We start from the raw sequence: 16,850 nt of genomic DNA, 5'->3' as shown, positions 1-16,850 counted from the left end.
TTCACGAGTGTTACACTGCAATCACCTTAAATCAGACTGCTGTTATGCATACAGGAAATCAACCATCGCCTGGGTTGTGCCAGCCAATCTGTAACTGTGTACAGTCACTCGTTGTATCTATAAAGATAATCCTAATAAGTTGTCGAGAAAACAAGAAAGAGGCTATACACAAAGGAAACATTTGTGAACGAGAGGTGGTTCAGAAATGAAGCAAGATAATGCACTGCATCAAACTCCTGGGGTTCCCCAAGAATGACTGAAAATAAGCAAGTCAACAATTCAAATGAATCAATAAAGGTATATCATCGACACAGCAAAATGAAGAACGGAAGTTTTTTGAATATATTCAGTATATGGCTCGCGACTCGCAAGAGACCGAAACGGCGAATAACTCCACAACCAATCCATGGATTTTCTCACAACCAACCCAACCAACCAGCCACTTTACCTGTGGCACGGAAGCAATGAGTATTGCATGTCACCCATCCCCAACCGAGTCACCAAAAAAAGACATAACAAAACATTCAAAATTCGAAGCAAAAAGGCCAAACATACGGCCACGATATAATCCAGACAAGAAAGATAAAAAAGCCCCAGTCAATGCAGACATATATCGTTTCCGCCGTCTAGATCCCAGGAAAACACACAAGCCAATCCGCCCTTGACGCAACCCAATGATTCAAGAGTATTTTGCAGAGAAAAACATGGCAAAAAAAATGACGTGTAATGTATCCGACAAAGCAACAGCAGCACCAAAGCGTCAACTCCAGACCAAAGCATGCGTTTCAAAACAAGTCGCCGCGCTCTCTATACATCATCGCGGTCGGGCCAGACGGCCAGATTTTTCCCTATCCAAAAGATCAAAAAACCAGGTATCATGTTGGAAAAAGGTAGGATGCAAGAATCAATCCGCAGGCGCCGTCGCTCACAAGGAGAAAACGTCACACCGGAAAAAAGTGTGACGGGGTCTAGGTAGGCGAAGGTAAAGGTCGTAATCGAGGTATATTTATGTACAAAGCGTAATTTGTTTTTCTTTTTGCGTTTCATGGAACAGACGGTTTGTCGTGACAGATTCGCTGGTTGCGTCGAAGGAAAAACTCGTCATTAGAACTGGCGGCTAGGGAACACCCGATAATGCAGAAGGCGCAGGCGACGAGCGAAGGGAATAACATGCCGGGAAAGGAGGCTGCTTGGCACTTGCGTTGCGTTCGACGGACAACGGTCTCACCACCGTCGCTGACCGTTCTGCATCACGCCAGGCGAGATCGAGGTAGGTGGGCTCGACAGGGTCACGCCAGTGTGGGGATTGACGATCGGAATGACTTTCCTCGTACGCACAGCCGTCGGCTGCTGGAAGGTCATTTGATTAAGATTATTGATGCCGGAAGGAATGTACGAGTTGGTCGAAACAGGAGACAAGGAGATCGATGGCGTGACTTGTTGGGCAGGTTGGATCTGGTGCTGGAGTGGAGACGAGTCAGGAGAACCACTCGAGAGAGATGACCGGTCAGAGCCGGACGAATGGATGGAGTGCAGCTGCAGGGGCATCGTGTCAGCAACATGTCTGAAAAAAGTGTCTACTTCTATTCGAGAAAGTGCCTGCAAGAAAGCAGTACTGCAGTTTGGGCGGGGAAGGAATACATACATCGTCCTCGGTGAGCAGACTCGGGCAGAACTCCAGGTCATCGTCCAGATCGAACGAGCGCCCCGCTTCAAAGCGCGCGCGGAATGCTGTCACTGTCGGGGCCTCGGCCAGCTCTCTCATGCTCTTCACGCCCCTGAACTGCCTCTGGGAGTTCTGCGAGGCCATCCTGGGGCCTCTTCGGGAGCGGCCGCCATGGTGGTTGTTGGCGGCAGAAGCCATGTGGGAAGCAGCCGCAGCATGGTGCTGCTGGTGCTGCTGTTGCTGGTGGTGTGCGTAGAAGTATGTCGACATGGTGATGGTGTGATTGGAAAAGGGTTATCGGATGAGCACCGTCAGGCTGAGCTGGGTGCGGCGCAATGCAAGTGGTAAAACAGCAGAGAGAAGAGTAGGAGGAAGTAGACTTAGGAAGAGAGGAAGAAGAGAAAGACCGGACGGAGAAGATGAAAAGGGAAGAGAGAAGTCGAAGTGGAATTGAGAGAAAAGCGAAGTGCTTCCGTGGGTTGTGCGGGTTGAAAACGAGATGGCGGGACAGAAGAAAGACGAGAAGAGGTCGGGGAAGAAGAGAGAGAACGAGGGAGGGAGCGACCGAAGGCGAAAAGCAAGAGGGGCCGGCAGTGGGGAAGCGCAAGGGCGGTACTGTAATCCGTACGGTACGCAGCGACGCCGACCGCAAGGACCGGATGAGACCGCAGGGGGAAGGGCGCACGCGAGGCGTAACGTACGGTCAGCTCGTCACGCAGCACCAACCAGCGATCGGCCCAGCAGCAGTGGCGACACAAAGACACCGTCACGCCCGCCATTCCCTCGGGCGGAACGCAGAGGCCAATGATCGGAGCTGCAGGAGATGGCGGTGGGGAAGCGCGGTGGTTCCGATCAATCATCCTGCGCGCGGTGGAGCCAACGGCGCCTGCTGATGTGCTCCTTCACCACGCTGCGTGACGTCGATGGTCAGTTTCAGTCCGTGGGCGTGGTGCACTGGCTCAACGCTGGCCTGTGGCTGGCAGGCCCTACGCATTAGACTCAGACACTCCGGAGTCGGGAACGGAGGGCAACAGTACGCGAGGTGGCCCGTACGTACATCCTGCATATCTGCCCTTTCTCCTGCTGCTGGACAGTATACTGCAGCAGACGGCGCGTAGACCTGCAAGTCGCAGAGGCAGACTCGCACCTTTCCCTGCGCGTCTGTTCATGCGACCGGTGCCAACCCATCCTCAGTGGAGGATTGGGAGAGAAAGGGACTGGTGTCATTGGAATGAGGATGCCCACGGACTCGTCTCCTGATTTCCATTTTAGTCACAGACATGCCTCGGACTCTTTGCCACCCAATGAGCGGCCGTCTCCAGATACAGCCCATGTCAGGTATGTTATAGTCGGTAATACCCGTTATATTTGACCGTGCCAGCTGGCAGTCGGCTCGGCCAATCACGGCCCCCTCGCACACTGATCTGCTGCCTTGGAGCCTTCGATAGCCTTCCTCCCCATCCGTCTTCGGCAACCGATCGCACCACGGGCTGCTCCACAGCTATTATTATTGTCTCTGTCAGTCGTTCCTGGACCATTCTTGACCCTGTCAATCGTCACGATCTATCGAAAGATCCAAATAGCGGCCGGGATGCTCCTCCGCACAATCTCAAAAGATGCCGTGCAGCATAGCCACCGGACTGGCCCGTTCCCGGTACGGAGTACTCTGTAGGCCCCTTGACTCTGCCGTCCGGAGCGCATATTGTTCCTGCAACTGCACAGCAAACAGACGAGCCACTCAGCCCAGTGCCCACTCATCTAGCGCCTCCAGCCATGAGCCTGCCGCTGTTGCAGTCAGTTCATAAATATTGGTCAAAGACATCCAGTCTGCGTTCAAGATCGCCCATCTGACTACCATGAATGGGTGGTTAGCCAAGCTTCCTGCAGGGAATCGGTAAACGAAGACGTTTGTGGCTTTTTGCAACCGTCCAGCCCAGCGTTGTAAGGCTTGGGGAAAGTTTTCTCGCGCTGTACAGAGTACACGGCGGTAGCAAAGAGTGCTTGTCACTCCAAGCTCGAACGCTCGTTCGTAGCAGCCTACCCTGACCGCAAGTTGCACCTGGGCTGGGCAGTGGGAGAGCAGCAGCCTCCCGGGGCCTCCTCAACGGAGAAGCCCGTAACACCAAGCAAAGCCCCTGCCGGCGCTCTTAACGGGGAGTTTCTGACTCTCTTGAGGGCTCCATAGGGGCCTAGCCCTCCTATGCGAGGTACGCTAAGTAATAAAATAATGCCCTTGACCCTCTCAAAAGGGTCCTTAGGTTAGGCAGAGAAAGAGGCCGTCTTCGGATTTGCATGATTGCATCCCTCCATTTCACCGCCCTTTGGGAAATCAAAAGCAACCATCTGCTCCTTGACAGAGTCCGACCATCTTCACACAGGACGTGGGTTTTAACTCTGACCTTTTGCAGCATGTTGTTCGCAGACTTTTCACCATCTCTGCGCAGTAGATGGGACGCCGATTGACCCGTAATCATGATTGGACATTAGGTCGTTTGTAGCATGGCAGTGTCAGCAGTGCAACTACAGGTGATCATGTACTAGTCCGTACTCTGTGCTTCTACGTACGGGTTATGCGTCTACAGAATTTCTTGCCCTTTCACATCGTCGTAAGCGCTATCTACATCAACAGTTTCAACACGGGCAGGCATCTACTAAACTTGCAAATCCCACACCTATCAACACTACTGTAAGTGTAGGGACTCGATTCAAGTTCTACACCTTATAATGCAACATGGTTATTAAAGTACTGACTAAGCCCAGCGCTCTTAAGTTAACTAACTAGTTAGGACATATATGCAAGTACCACTCAATACGAAGTAGCGTCTCTCGAATTTGGCAAACACTACGTACATGGATTATATCGGCAATCACCGTCTGCGCATGCATATGTGTACACTACTTCGATCCCTGTAACAGTGTACAGTAGCGCAACATCTCCATGGATTATGCCTTGGCATGGCATGTCCATGGAATCAGTCATGGACCAGGGACCAGGACGGCATGGTTCGAACTCGGAAGGTACTCGTCCTGCATAGCCACCTAATTACCAGGCACCTAACCTCCTAGGGTACTCTCCATGCTGTGGCATGCCGGGATGAATAATGTGGCGCATGCAGAACGGCAGCATTTCAAGGTTATCGCTGGAATACAGCGTAGTAGCTATCATTCCCCATTCTCTAACCCCTTATTTTTTTTCGGCTTCTAGAAAAACCCAGGTAGGCCACATGGCGAGATGTGAAGATGCGGAATGCAGTCGCATGGCTTAGTAGGTCTAATGTAGCATGATGATGATGATGATGCCATCTAGATCTCAAGAACCAAAGAAAGTAGTCTATATCTGGAAGGATAATAGGAGCTCCAACTTATCCCAAGACATAAAATCACCAATGTAAGGTACCAAAAAGAGGGCATTCCGAGTCCGGTGAATGACAGTATACCACTCTGTACTTCCATGGTTGGTTGGTACGGCAACCTGCCTGAAGGCAACAACAACATCCCAGTAGAATCCACAAGCGGGTCGACAGGATCTACTCCATACTGTACCTAACAACCAACCCCCCTTGTTTTCTCCGCAATCAGTAAATACAGTACAGAATAGAATACGACCTGTGAAGTGTGGGGTACAGCGTTATTCAAAGCCAGCCCGATATCAAACAGTCAGATGCACTCCAAATATATCACGAGCAAATCCGTTTTGCAGGGTTTAAGAAAAGGAGTCGCTTTCTCACCGTTTGTTTACGATGTAGTTCAGGGCTGAAAGTCGATACTGTACTGTACTGTACCTCTCCGTACTACTCTACTCTCTACGGCCAATCATATAGACACAAAAGGTCAACTGTGACTTAGGTAATCCGATTCCGACCAAGGGGCCAGGGCAAAAAAGCAAAAAATAAGAGTAAGACCAAGGAAATTAAGAATGTGCATTCTTTTGTCTCCGTGGGATTCCGGAAAGTGGGGGTTCGAACTTCCAACGAAGAGGGCTTAGAGCCTTACTAGAGCCCCTTTAGCCCGCCGGCGCTATCAAGATTCTGGCGTGACCCGTGACCCTGCAGGTATTTTTACTAAGTCTAACCTGCCCAGTTTTAACCAGTAATATTACTAATCAGCGGGATCGGAGTGCACGGTGCGGTTACACGGTACTCCGTAGCCCGGGTTATCATTACGCTGCTACTTGTACGCAGTTTACTCGGCCAAGTTTGATTGGATGGGGGACCTTGGGAAATTGGGTGTGCAAATGCTGCAAATAAATAGGTAGCAGGCACCTAACCTTGTGGGAACATGTATGACGATCATGATGCCCAACGAACAGCAGCCTTACTATGGAATATTCACAATCTAAGGGTGAGGTGCAAAATAGTTTCTTCATAGGATTACGTATATTTCCTCTAGCCTTAGTGTAGAACGTGCTGGTCGGAGAATGTATATATTTGGTAGATCTAACTACTAGGTATTTAGATTTAGCCTGACAGCCTTATGGCAACTGATATTCACTGAAGAGTAAGATAAATAAAGAATTCCTTCATAAATACATCACCACAGCGCCAGAGTTCATGCTTTAGCCAGCAATGCTTGCGCTCATGCTAGGTACGAATTATATATGCATCAAATCAAAAGGATATTGAACCCGCCAGATTGTCAAAACACGCAGACCCATCAATCATATCGTAATAAGCAGCATGCGAGCAACAATGCATTGTGAGCCGTAAAAGAATCTGTGATATTCCGAAAAAAGCGTCATGACCGACGTGATCGATGTGTATCCATATACTGCAGTGTGTACCAGCAGGACGAGATCGATTTGATGAAAACGCTTCAGCTCTCATCTTCCATTCACAATATCATCTCCTCGGGCAGAACCATCACTTATCCAAATTCTTACTCTTCACCATCCGGCCAATGAGTTCCTTGCAGTGTTTCTCGCTGTATTGCTCCCATACCTCGTAGAGTGAGACCAGCTCTTGGGTGCATTCGATGACTGCTTTAATATCGACCTCACTTTCTGCGAGCCAGGTGACAATTTTCTGGATCCTCGGTGGTGAGTTCTTGTCTCCTAGCGCTGCAAGAGCACCGGCACTCCCATCCCGAATAACACTAGCCAACGAGGACGGCCCAGTTCCATGAAAGACCGTCTGACTTGGCTTGAAGACGACAGCGACTATGATGGCCATGACGGCAATAACATGAGGGGGATACAGAAGCGGTAGATCCGTAAGATAATGGTCGTTGATGACCGACCACGCCAGAGCAACCTCATCAGAAGTCAAAGAAAGTTCGGTTTGGAGTTCCGAAAGGGTTCGGTATGGATGGTGGATGATGAGCTGGGAGTTCATTTCGGATATCAAGGAGAATTCGCATTCACCCAGCTTTGCGACGTCAGAGGTGATGAAATCTATATAGATGTTATAAAGGGACTACCAAATAAAATAAAATAAAAAGGGGTAGAGATAAAAACAGTAGAGACCAAGAGGAGAAGGCACATACCTGGCCAGAGACCTCGGGCCTCACCGACAACGAATCGGATGTGCTGAGGGCATTCTTCCATCTTACAAGCAAGATAGAAAGCAGTAGTGAGAACAAGATAAGGATTGGTCTGTCGTAGCTCAACTTTGGTGTAGAATCTTTTGATATACACCTGTGCAGTCGCTAGCGCCTGCTGTCTTGTCGACATCCTCTTTCCCAGCTTGGTGAGTTCTATCAGGTTCATACGTTAGTCGACCCAAACGCAGAATATCCGTGGTGCTGACTGGGCCTACGTTGGTTGAAATAAATACTGATGAGCCTCAGGTCCGGCAAAGGAAATTGTGAATAGGCCATTTTGTCTCTCTCCTTGAGGTTTTCTCTGATCTCCGACAGCTTTTCCCTGGTGAAGAGCCAATGGCGACGCTGGGTCGAAGCCCAGTAGTTGGCAGCCATGGCTGGGGGAATATCAGGGGGTATATGTTCTTTTATTAAAAAAGATAGATCCTGAAAGGAATGGATATAAGGTGCTGAGAGGCGCCTGGTAGACTAGGCCACCTGATGGTACAGGAGGAATGCTGATACAGCAGACGCAGACACCTGCAGACAGAAGAATGACCCTGTCTGACAAGCTATGACAGGCTGTTCAAAAGTAGCCAGACACATATCTAGATGACCACCCCATCAGGCCGCTGTTTACCGTTTATCGCGTGATAGGTGAGCCGTGGCGGATGAATATCAAAAGTGTCCGAAAGAGGTATGGTAGGGCTGGAGCCCTGCCGTTCTGGTTAAGCCCCCGTGAGCCCGGGCTGCATTCGGACTTAGGCCGGCTATGGCGTATGTCCAGACTCCCAAGCACCATCTCCAGCTTTGCCCAACTTTCCCCGTTACCATACCAAGGGCATACGATCGTTCAGGCTCATGTACCCCGCATTTTGCCCATCCATTTCTGATGCACAGCTGGTCATCGTTACTTGTCCATCCCTGTCTCAACGGGGTTCCTTGCTGCAGCCGTTCTGTTCGACTTCCCGAAAAATAATGAACAGCGCCCGATAACAATTTTGCTCCGTTGAAGATGGCATACGGCGAGTCCAAAGATGAACGCAACCGGAGAATTGCCAAACTCTGGGAGGCACTTGACACTCGCAGGGAAGGTCAAATTGGATTCAATGGCCTGAAGAAGGGACTGAAGAAGATCGATCATCGTGAGCATGACCTTCTGCGATCTTCCTGCATGCCCCTCGTTGTCCGCTGACTTGGTTCGAATCAGCTCTAAAGAATGCGGACAATATGCTGCGAAGTGTAATGCAAACAGTGGATACAAACGGTGATGGGCAAATACAATATAACGGTAAGATCGCAAAACAAAAGATGGCCAACATCTTTCCCGTCCAACTGGCCCTGCGCCAGCCTGTTTACCCGCCTAATGTTCCTCAGAGTTCCGTGTGTTCGTCGATTATGCCGAAAAGGAATTATGGCACCTGTTCGAGAGCATCGACCGAAACCACAATGGCGAAATCGACAAGGGCGAGCTGAGGGCCGCATTTGCGAAGGCTGGCGTGACCGTCTCGAGTGCCAAGCTTGACGAATTCTTTGCAGAAGTCGACACGAACAGAGATGGGGTTATCAGCTACGAGGAATGGAGGTATGGGTTCTTGTATCGAGTGAAGGAGAAAGTGCCCTTTTGGCTGATGATGTTAAGGGATTTTCTGCTCTTTCTTCCCGCAAAGTCGTCATCAGACTTGCGTGCTGTTCTATCATACTATTCTGCCACGGGAAATCTAGACCCGGAAGGAGATGTCCACATCAATGAGCCTCTACAGGGTTTAGGTATTGACCACTCGTTTCCTGCATCTTTAATCTTGGCCATCAAAAATTTCCTGTACAGCATATTTCAAGCCCCGGTCTCCCAACCAGCCGTCGCTCGATCGGGTCATGCCAACCCAGACGGGAGATTGAAACTGGAACCCACCCCTGATGTTGACTTGGTCTCCTTAGATGATGGCGACTTTGAGTTAGAATGGCTGCCCGTATCCTGGATTGTAGCCATATGGATGTCCTTCCGATATTATGAACAGAGGTTGACGGAGAACACGCCTCACTTAGGTTACTTCCTTGCTGGCGGAATAGCAGGTGTTGTCTCAAGGACAGCCACAGCGCCCCTCGATCGTCTCAAAGTCTATCTCATCGCCCAAACCGGCGTCAAGAATTTGGCTGTTCGTGCAGCAAAAGAAGGAGCCCCGTTGCAAGCGGCTGGAAAGGCCTCAAGGACATTAATCGAAGCGACCAAGGAGTTATGGAGGGCTGGCGGAATCAGGAGTTTATTTGCAGGTCAGTGGTGGAAGTTCATATGGATGGGATACACAGGCTGACGGGTGCAGGGAATGGTTTGAACGTGGTGAAGGTCATGCCCGAATCTGCTATTAAATTTGGAGCATACGAAGTGAGACAGCCATTTGATGCTACAGTATTCACCCGGTACTAACTGGTCAAGGCCTCGAAACGTGCGTTTGCTCGACTTGAAGGGCATAACGACCCGAAGAGACTTCTTCCGACGTCACAGTTCCTGTCCGGCGGATTCGGCGGGATGGTAGCTCAGTATGTTGCACTCCGTCAAGCGGGCTGCGCTGTCTGCTAAACGCACTCCAGATGCTTCGTTTACCCACTTGATACCCTTAAGTTGTAAGTCGCAACCGTTACGGTTGAATTGTCTGCTCCAATGGCTGACTATTTTATCAGTCGCATGCAATGCGAAACAGTTGAAGGTGGCCTCAAGGGCAATCGGCTGATCGCCGCGACGGCCAAGAAGGTGTGGCAAACGAATGGCTTGTATGGCTTCTTTCGTGGGCTGCCCTTGGGTCTTGTGGGCATGTTTCCCTACGCCGCTATCGACCTCACTACGTTCGAATACTTGAAGCGAGCACTCCTTGCCCGTAGGGCTCGTGTCAGCCGCTGCCACGAAGATGACGTCCCCCTCAGCAACTTCAGCACAGGTGCTATTGGTGCATTTAGCGGGGCTCTGAGTGCCTCTGTCGTTTACCCGTTGAACGTGCTTCGAACAAGGTTGCAGGCACAAGGCACTGTGCTCCATCCTGTGACATACAACGGAATATTCGATGTTGCACGTAGAACCATTGAAAAGGAGGGTGTTCGTGGCCTTTACAAGGGCATCACACCAAACCTGCTCAAGGTCGCTCCGGCAGTGTCCATCAGCTACGTGGTTTACGAGAACTCAAAGAGACTACTCGGCCTAAAGTGATGGACTTTCCCCGAAGTCCGCTATCCTGAGCATCTCCAGTGGTCTAAACACCATATGACATTGGGATGTACATGAAGGATCAGCCTATCCGGACGTTTTGCGCCGATGCTTCGGGCTCTGATAATCAGTCTGAGCCTTTCATTTCATCCTTGGATTCTTCTTAGATACCCAAATAGTCAATGCCTGGAGATCACACGACCATTTCCCCAGGTGTAGACATATCTGTTTCATGTTATAACTAGCTTTTGTTTTATTGATCTTGGCAGCATTTGAGTTGCTGATCTGCATCTTGATCATACACGAAATGATCTCCTTAATCCAAGGAGAACATGTACAAAACGTTTTGTTTCAAAAAGTACATAATAGCATAGCATAGCATGGTGTGGTAGGGCGTGATTTTTTTGTGTGGCGTTGCAGTGGCGTCGCGCATACTAGAATATGAAGGTGGGAATTTCCATATGGAAGGAAATATTTTCAAGCCATGGGGATTTTTTGTCTGTTAGAAGATCTGTCGATTTTATAGGGCCTGATTGGTGTTTCCATACTCTTATATATGTATATAAATTTAGCTAATTGAGAAGAAAAAACTGTACTGTCGGTTCTGACAGCGCAGTCAATAAATAGAACAGGTGCTTTTGCTGCGGTGGTAAGCACGTAACGGACTACTGGATCGAATGTTGTCATTCGTAATTTCCAATTCGTGCTTCTTATTCGTTTCATTATGCATATGCGTAGTATCATATGTACATGTTGTTTTGTATAATGGACTATGAACAAAACAATTGCAAAACTAGGTAATCATTAATAGCACTGTGGCTTACTTCCTCAGCTTAGCCACGACCGCAACCTCCTCATCCTTGGGCAAAATATCCGGCACCGGCCCGACAGGCGTGATCCCAAACGGATTGATCTGCGAATGACTCTTCGTGTAATGCTTCTTGATGTGCTCGAACTGCGTCGTCTCCCGGAACGCCGGCACATCCCAGTACAGCGTCCTCAGCCACCGATGGATGGCCGGGTACCCGGAGCGGATGTCGCGCACGTTGCACTTGAAGTGCTGCACGTACACGGGGTCGAAGCGCACGATGGTCGTATACAGTCTGATATCGGCCTCGGTGACCGTATTGCCGAAGTAGAAGGGGGAGTTGTCACCGGAGGAAGAAGCTTGTTTGGCCACGAGGTGGGCCTCGATCCGGTCCAGGGAGGAGAAGAGGGCCGTGACGGCCCTCTCGTAGGCTTCCTGCGTTGTGGCGAAGCCGGATTTGTACACGCCGTTGTTGACGTCGTTGTAGGTCCATTCGTTGGTTGCTTCGATTTCGGAGCGGAGGTGAGGCGGGAAGAGGTCGATGGAGCGGTATTTTTCCGGGAGGAGGTCGTCGAATTCGTAGTAGAACATGCGGATGATTTCGGAGCTCTAGCGATGTTCGTTAGTTCACTGATTTGGGTGATGTTTTATGGTTGGGAAGTGTGAGATATAACGAACCTCGTTGCTCACGATCCTCTTCGTCTTCTTGTCGTACAGCGCCGGGACCGTAAACCGTCCCTTGTACTCCGGGTCCACGGAGAAGTAGATATCGCGGAGGTGAGTAAATTCAGGATGCACAGGGTCTGGGGTGACGTTCTCGCCGGGGAGCTTCTCATCGGCCGTCGCGAATCGCCAGCCTGCGCTCGAGGATCAACCACTGGGCTCATAATGGCGTTTTTCAATGGATCATAGGAATAGTGCACTGCACGAACCGTTCTCTCCCATATGCCAATGCACACATGTGAACGGGATGATCTCCTCAAGACCCTTGAGCTTTCGGGTGATCAATGTCCGGTGCGCTGTGATCGACGCATTTCAGTCAGCATTGCATTCTACCGATACTAAGAAATAGAAACTGGGGACGGAGAGAACATACCCCACGGACACGCATACGAGACATAGAGATGGTATCGATCCTTCTCCGGCGGGAACTCCGCTCCAGGTTCCCTCGAGATCCAGTTGCGGAAGACGGACTGCCCGCGCTTGAACTCTCCAGACTTGTCATCGGGATGAACCCAGTCGGTGATCTTGCCGGTCTAACAATTGCCATTGTTAGAAAAGAAGAGCGCCACAAATACGCTCAAGACGAGCAGGGGTGGCCCAGCGTACCGACATCTTTCGTGCAGCTGCGGCGGGGATTGATGCGGAGATAGAATCAGAGCTATGAGGGGGTGGCACAAAGAAACCCGCAGGAACAAACTTCGGTCTTGATATATGATGGAAGATTTGTCGCAATCTCAGAATCGGAGAAGACATATATGCATTTGAGAGGGAATTTCGCGTTGAACTACAACAACGCGAGCAGACGAGTCGCATGTCTTTTTGTATGGTCTGGCCGCGGGGGTTAAACATGACGTCGATCAGTCGACCCGCGGGCCGTTGCTGACAGTCTCTGACAAAGCACTGACTACTAACTTACGGAACACACGCCTCGGCAAACACTTGCTTATTTACCGTCATCTCATTGGCATCAAGTCAACTAAGCAAAGCTGACAAAAAACTACCACCTGATATTCTATTTAATGCAGTCCACTAGACTCGTTTCTTGAAAGGAGATTTCTCCACAATTCACAGTCCACCCTTAAGGAAACAGCTCTAGACACCCAGTAGTTTACTTCCTGAGCTTCACCATCACATACGGAATCTCAACGTCTTCCTCCGTCTGGTCCTCCGCAGTGACCTCAAAAATGACGTTCTTCTGGTGCTCTGGGATAGGCTTCTTGCTGATGTGCTCCACCAGCTGACTCATCCTGTAGAATTGCAGTTAGCATCTGCCTGAAAGCCGAAGTTAGGGAATTGATAGACTTACTTCATTGGTAGACGGTCCTTGACCTTCGATGGACCGTAGAAGCTGGCATACAGCAAGCTGACACCGGAGCTGACCATGGTCACCTCCAATCCCTTGTCCGAGAAGTACTTGAGGAAGTCTTGGAGTGGAATATCATCAACCTCAAAGCGGTCCCAGAGTTTATCGATAGTCACCTCGCCAGTCTTGCCCAGGTACTTGCCCTTTGGACTAGCAATCGGCTCACTGAAGCCGAAGAACGGCAACGCAAGGTTGACGAAGCCGTTCTTGTACTGCTCGATGTCCTTCTTGCCATCGACAATCTTGTACAACTCGAGGATGACCAGACCGGTCACCAGAGCAGTTGTGGTTGCAATGGCAGGGATGATCTTGCCAGCAATGAACTTCGTCTTGTGCCTGTCAGCCTGCGGGATATCATAGTTCTCAGCACGCAGGTTGCTGGCCGCAGTGATGAAGTCGATGTGGTAGTTGGTGTCATCATCCTTTTCGAATTCAACAGGGTTCAAGCGGAAGCCAGCGAGCGACTTCGGTGACGGGAGGGAGGCAACAAGGCGCCGGATTTCTTCGTTATCATCGAACGACGTTCCAGATGGCTGCGCATTTGGATCAGGCTCGTTCTCATCGGCCTGGATCTTCACGTTGGAGCTTGGAGTGAATTCAGGGATGATCATGTTTTCGACGATCTTTCTGTAGTACTCCTTGTCCACTCCAGGGTTCTTGATACCATAGTTGTACGCATGAAGGTTGGCCGCAGCGATGATGAAACCGAGGTGAGTCGGGTTCGAGCCATCGAACTTCAGCGGCGTCGGCGCGCGCTTGGGGCCAGACCAGAAAGGCTGACCGGTCGAGGTCTTAGAGTCCCGAGGGAAGTTGTACAGCAGCTGCTGGATCGCATTGTTATACTGGGCCTCGAATTGATGGCGGGCCCAGACGATGCAGTCATCAAAGGTAAGCGGCTTCTCGGTAACCAGGAAATCCCGCAGGTGCTCCAACGTCTGCTTCTCGTTACCAGCCTGCTTCAGAGTCTGCTCAATGTAGTTAGGCTGCGAGAGGTACATGTTGACAGCCTCAGGAGGGCCAACAAAGTAGGTCTGGAAGAGGTCTCTCGCCCAGGCAATTGTATGTTCAATACGGTTGGGGAAGCTCTTCAGGGTGCACATGGGGAATGACTGCTCCGGAGGATCCTGGGAACTCGAATATGACTCGGTGATATTGGGCAGGACGACCTGGGTATTGCCCTTTGTTCCAAGGGTGCCGCTCTCCAGAAGAGGCTTCCGGAAGAAAACGCAGCGGCGGTCGACGTAGGTTCTCGCGTCAACATTGTCCAAAGCATTCGTCACCACGTCAAGCTGCTCCCAGAACTCCTCGTTGAATACATGCTCAGTGTCCTGTCCGACTCGGTCTCGAAGGGTCACGATCTTCCCCTTGAGCTCTGGGTTCATTGCCTGAACCATCGCAGAGGCGACCTCACTCTTGAGCTTTCCGACATCCTTGGCCCTGAAGAGGAATTGACGGTTCAGGTTGCTCTTCTCAATCTGATCCATGTCCGTCACATTAATCTTTCCCTTGGGGCCAGTACCCAGACCAATCAAGGCCCAGTTCTTGAGCATCTCACATCCGATAGCTCCTGCGCCGACTAGAAACTGGTGGACGTTCGAGATCTTCTCCTGGAAATCCTTTCCAAAGACTGCGATCTGCCCATCGTAGCGAGTACCAAGTGGTTTGCAGGTCTCCTCGGAGCGGGTGACAGACGTAGGCAGAGACTCCAAAGAATCAAAGTACAGCCACTGAATAACAGGGTTGAACTTTCCGGAGACTGCCTTCAAAACTTCCTGAGCAGCAAGACCACCAAAGAAGGCTGCCATCGGGTTCAAGTCTCCTCGAGCCTGGTAGCTCAGCTCCTTGATGAGTTTCTCATCCAGCTCCACCTTGTCCTCTCCTTCTTCGGCCAGAGCTTTAGCAAGCTTCAGCACTTCCTGCGCATCACCCTCGTTGTGGGGCCGAGGGAATTGGCCGTCGTGGCTCTCGGCGAATTTGTGAAGAGCCTGAATACCGATGTGTAGTTGCTGAGGCCGGTCGAATTTGGCAAAATCAGAGACCATCAGTTCCGGCTTCTTCAGCTGTTCCTGAAGCGGCTGGAAATCGATGAACCTGGGCATCTTCACCTGAGTGAAGAGACCGCCGCCCTTGTAGGTCCCAAGACCGGACACATCACCAATGGAGAAAGTGTAAGGCCCCTTGACGGAGACCTTGCGGGGATCGCAGCCATTGAGCCCTTCCATGCCCTTGACCTCCGAGAACGTCACGTAATCGCCATCTTCCAAACCGTGTCTGGTCTCGTCCAATGCAGACACCAGGCCGTCTTCAGCGATATCGGCGACGATTCCGCTGACGGGGTCCTCTCCCGTAGTGTCACCGACGGTGAAGTTCTTTCCAAAGTCGTTGAAGAGATATCCAAAAAGACCGAAGGTATCCGTGATGACGATGTAGATGCCATTCTTGTGGCAGTAGTCGGCAATTGCGAGCTGTTCCTTCAGAGGTGTGAGGGTCAAGACAACCACCTGGAAGCGCCTGAGCTGTGAGAGGTCATCGACGATGCTGTCAGACTCGAAGACGGTGACAGGAACGTATGAGTTCAGCTCCGCGACCCGCGGGGCCGTAACGTCGGCACGCCGCTTGCCGACATCCTGTGGCTGGAGGAAGAACTGAGAGGAGAGGTCAGATATGGCGACGGGAGCAGGGTCGTAGAGAGTAAGCGATTTGACGCCAGCGAGAGCAATGTTCTTTGCTATAGGACCACTGTTAGAAAGAGCCACGGAATTTCTCAGTTATAATGGAACTCACCAATTTCGGCACCCAAGCCCTTGAGTCCAACAACAAGGACATTTGACGAGCCCATGCGCTTCATGGCCTCGTGGCCAAGGACATACCTGCGAGGTGTCAGTAACCAGTTGCATGGTTGATAGTATATGCGGGAGGAACGCCTACAGTTGCCGACTGTATAAGGACTCGTCGATCTCTCCATGTTTGATCATCTCCACAGTTTCCTGTGGGTTGTCGATCTGCATCTTGCCGTCCTAGAGCCTGTCAGTTGTCTGCTCCAACGATAGAACCCAGACCAAGGCACATACCGTCATGATCTTCTTCTCTGGAGGAGCTGTTTCTTCACTGGTGGAGGCCTTGCGCTTTCCCAGCTTCGCAGTCCGAAAAACGGTGTTGGCGTGAATGGTGAATACGGCGGACGATGAAAGCCTTGCCCTGAAGCAAGACTTTCAGACAAGGATTAGTGGTCTCTGCAACTCACTGCGTAGGAGCTAAGAGAGTCGGGAGAGGTATATTAGGTAGTGCTGAGTAACAGCAGCCACAGCGGAGCACTCAACCTGCAGGCGAAGCTGGGGTTGGTGGTGGGAGAGAGAGGGGTATGGAGGGATCAGTCAGAAAACAACACAACACAACACAACACAGAGAGAGAAGCGATGGAGAGAGACACAGCGAAGGAGATGTTCGTGTGGAGAGGGAGGTGAGGCAGAAGAGATGCTTGCCTCGACGTAAGAGGACCTCCAGCAGCGCTGACTAAGACGAGCGCCCGCCACGATTGGGCGGCGAGACCCCAAAGGCCAGAGCAGCCCCGCGGGCG

The 16,850-nt window shown here is 50.9% G+C and overlaps 9 protein-coding genes across 9 annotated transcripts; 4 read left to right on the top strand and 5 right to left on the bottom strand.

Annotated features, from left to right (window-relative positions):
• Positions 1 to 205: 205 nt before the first annotated feature.
• VTN00DRAFT_3887 (uncharacterized protein) lies at positions 206 to 665 on the top strand (the record flags this gene model as incomplete). Its single annotated transcript, XM_069430253.1, has 2 exons — positions 206 to 241; positions 315 to 665. 2 exons carry the CDS (start codon positions 206 to 208, stop codon positions 663 to 665), a joined length of 387 nt encoding a protein of 128 aa, XP_069289408.1.
• Positions 666 to 704: 39 nt separating this feature from the next.
• On the top strand, positions 705 to 962 carry VTN00DRAFT_3886 (uncharacterized protein; the record flags this gene model as incomplete). The annotated part of the gene is made up of 1 exon (XM_069430252.1): positions 705 to 962. One exon carries the CDS (start codon positions 705 to 707, stop codon positions 960 to 962), a length of 258 nt encoding a protein of 85 aa, XP_069289407.1.
• Positions 963 to 1,224: 262 nt separating this feature from the next.
• Positions 1,225 to 1,936, bottom strand: VTN00DRAFT_3885 (uncharacterized protein; the record flags this gene model as incomplete). Its single annotated transcript, XM_069430251.1, has 2 exons — positions 1,225 to 1,536; positions 1,646 to 1,936. The coding sequence occupies 2 exons, from the start codon at positions 1,934 to 1,936 to the stop codon at positions 1,225 to 1,227; spliced, it is 603 nt and encodes a 200-aa protein (XP_069289406.1).
• Positions 1,937 to 2,522: 586 nt separating this feature from the next.
• On the bottom strand, positions 2,523 to 2,893 carry VTN00DRAFT_3884 (uncharacterized protein; the record flags this gene model as incomplete). Its single annotated transcript, XM_069430250.1, has 2 exons — positions 2,523 to 2,652; positions 2,724 to 2,893. 2 exons carry the CDS (start codon positions 2,891 to 2,893, stop codon positions 2,523 to 2,525), a joined length of 300 nt encoding a protein of 99 aa, XP_069289405.1.
• Positions 2,894 to 2,970: 77 nt separating this feature from the next.
• Positions 2,971 to 3,851, top strand: VTN00DRAFT_3883 (uncharacterized protein; the record flags this gene model as incomplete). Its single annotated transcript, XM_069430249.1, has 2 exons — positions 2,971 to 3,004; positions 3,643 to 3,851. 2 exons carry the CDS (start codon positions 2,971 to 2,973, stop codon positions 3,849 to 3,851), a joined length of 243 nt encoding a protein of 80 aa, XP_069289404.1.
• A 2,674-nt stretch (positions 3,852 to 6,525) lies between these two features.
• VTN00DRAFT_3882 (uncharacterized protein) lies at positions 6,526 to 7,579 on the bottom strand (the record flags this gene model as incomplete). Its single annotated transcript, XM_069430248.1, has 3 exons — positions 6,526 to 7,055; positions 7,148 to 7,357; positions 7,420 to 7,579. The coding sequence occupies 3 exons, from the start codon at positions 7,577 to 7,579 to the stop codon at positions 6,526 to 6,528; spliced, it is 900 nt and encodes a 299-aa protein (XP_069289403.1).
• A 619-nt stretch (positions 7,580 to 8,198) lies between these two features.
• VTN00DRAFT_3881 (uncharacterized protein) lies at positions 8,199 to 10,382 on the top strand (the record flags this gene model as incomplete). Its single annotated transcript, XM_069430247.1, has 8 exons — positions 8,199 to 8,328; positions 8,394 to 8,474; positions 8,561 to 8,768; positions 8,826 to 9,454; positions 9,505 to 9,566; positions 9,618 to 9,721; positions 9,773 to 9,805; positions 9,863 to 10,382. The coding sequence occupies 8 exons, from the start codon at positions 8,199 to 8,201 to the stop codon at positions 10,380 to 10,382; spliced, it is 1,767 nt and encodes a 588-aa protein (XP_069289402.1).
• An 817-nt stretch (positions 10,383 to 11,199) lies between these two features.
• On the bottom strand, positions 11,200 to 12,522 carry VTN00DRAFT_3880 (uncharacterized protein; the record flags this gene model as incomplete). The annotated part of the gene is made up of 5 exons (XM_069430246.1): positions 11,200 to 11,796; positions 11,866 to 12,044; positions 12,120 to 12,206; positions 12,284 to 12,443; positions 12,517 to 12,522. 5 exons carry the CDS (start codon positions 12,520 to 12,522, stop codon positions 11,200 to 11,202), a joined length of 1,029 nt encoding a protein of 342 aa, XP_069289401.1.
• A 496-nt stretch (positions 12,523 to 13,018) lies between these two features.
• On the bottom strand, positions 13,019 to 16,350 carry VTN00DRAFT_3879 (uncharacterized protein; the record flags this gene model as incomplete). The annotated part of the gene is made up of 5 exons (XM_069430244.1): positions 13,019 to 13,157; positions 13,217 to 16,001; positions 16,058 to 16,143; positions 16,202 to 16,290; positions 16,345 to 16,350. 5 exons carry the CDS (start codon positions 16,348 to 16,350, stop codon positions 13,019 to 13,021), a joined length of 3,105 nt encoding a protein of 1,034 aa, XP_069289400.1.
• Between the last annotated feature and the right edge of the window lie 500 nt (positions 16,351 to 16,850).

This window comes from Thermoascus crustaceus, assembly GCF_041956765.1.
Source record: "Thermoascus crustaceus strain CBS 181.67 unplaced genomic scaffold VTN00scaffold_2, whole genome shotgun sequence".
Taxonomy (NCBI): domain Eukaryota; kingdom Fungi; phylum Ascomycota; class Eurotiomycetes; order Eurotiales; family Thermoascaceae; genus Thermoascus; species Thermoascus crustaceus.
The sequence above is the reverse complement of the archived record's forward strand: the minus strand, read 5'-3'. Positions and strand labels throughout refer to the sequence as shown.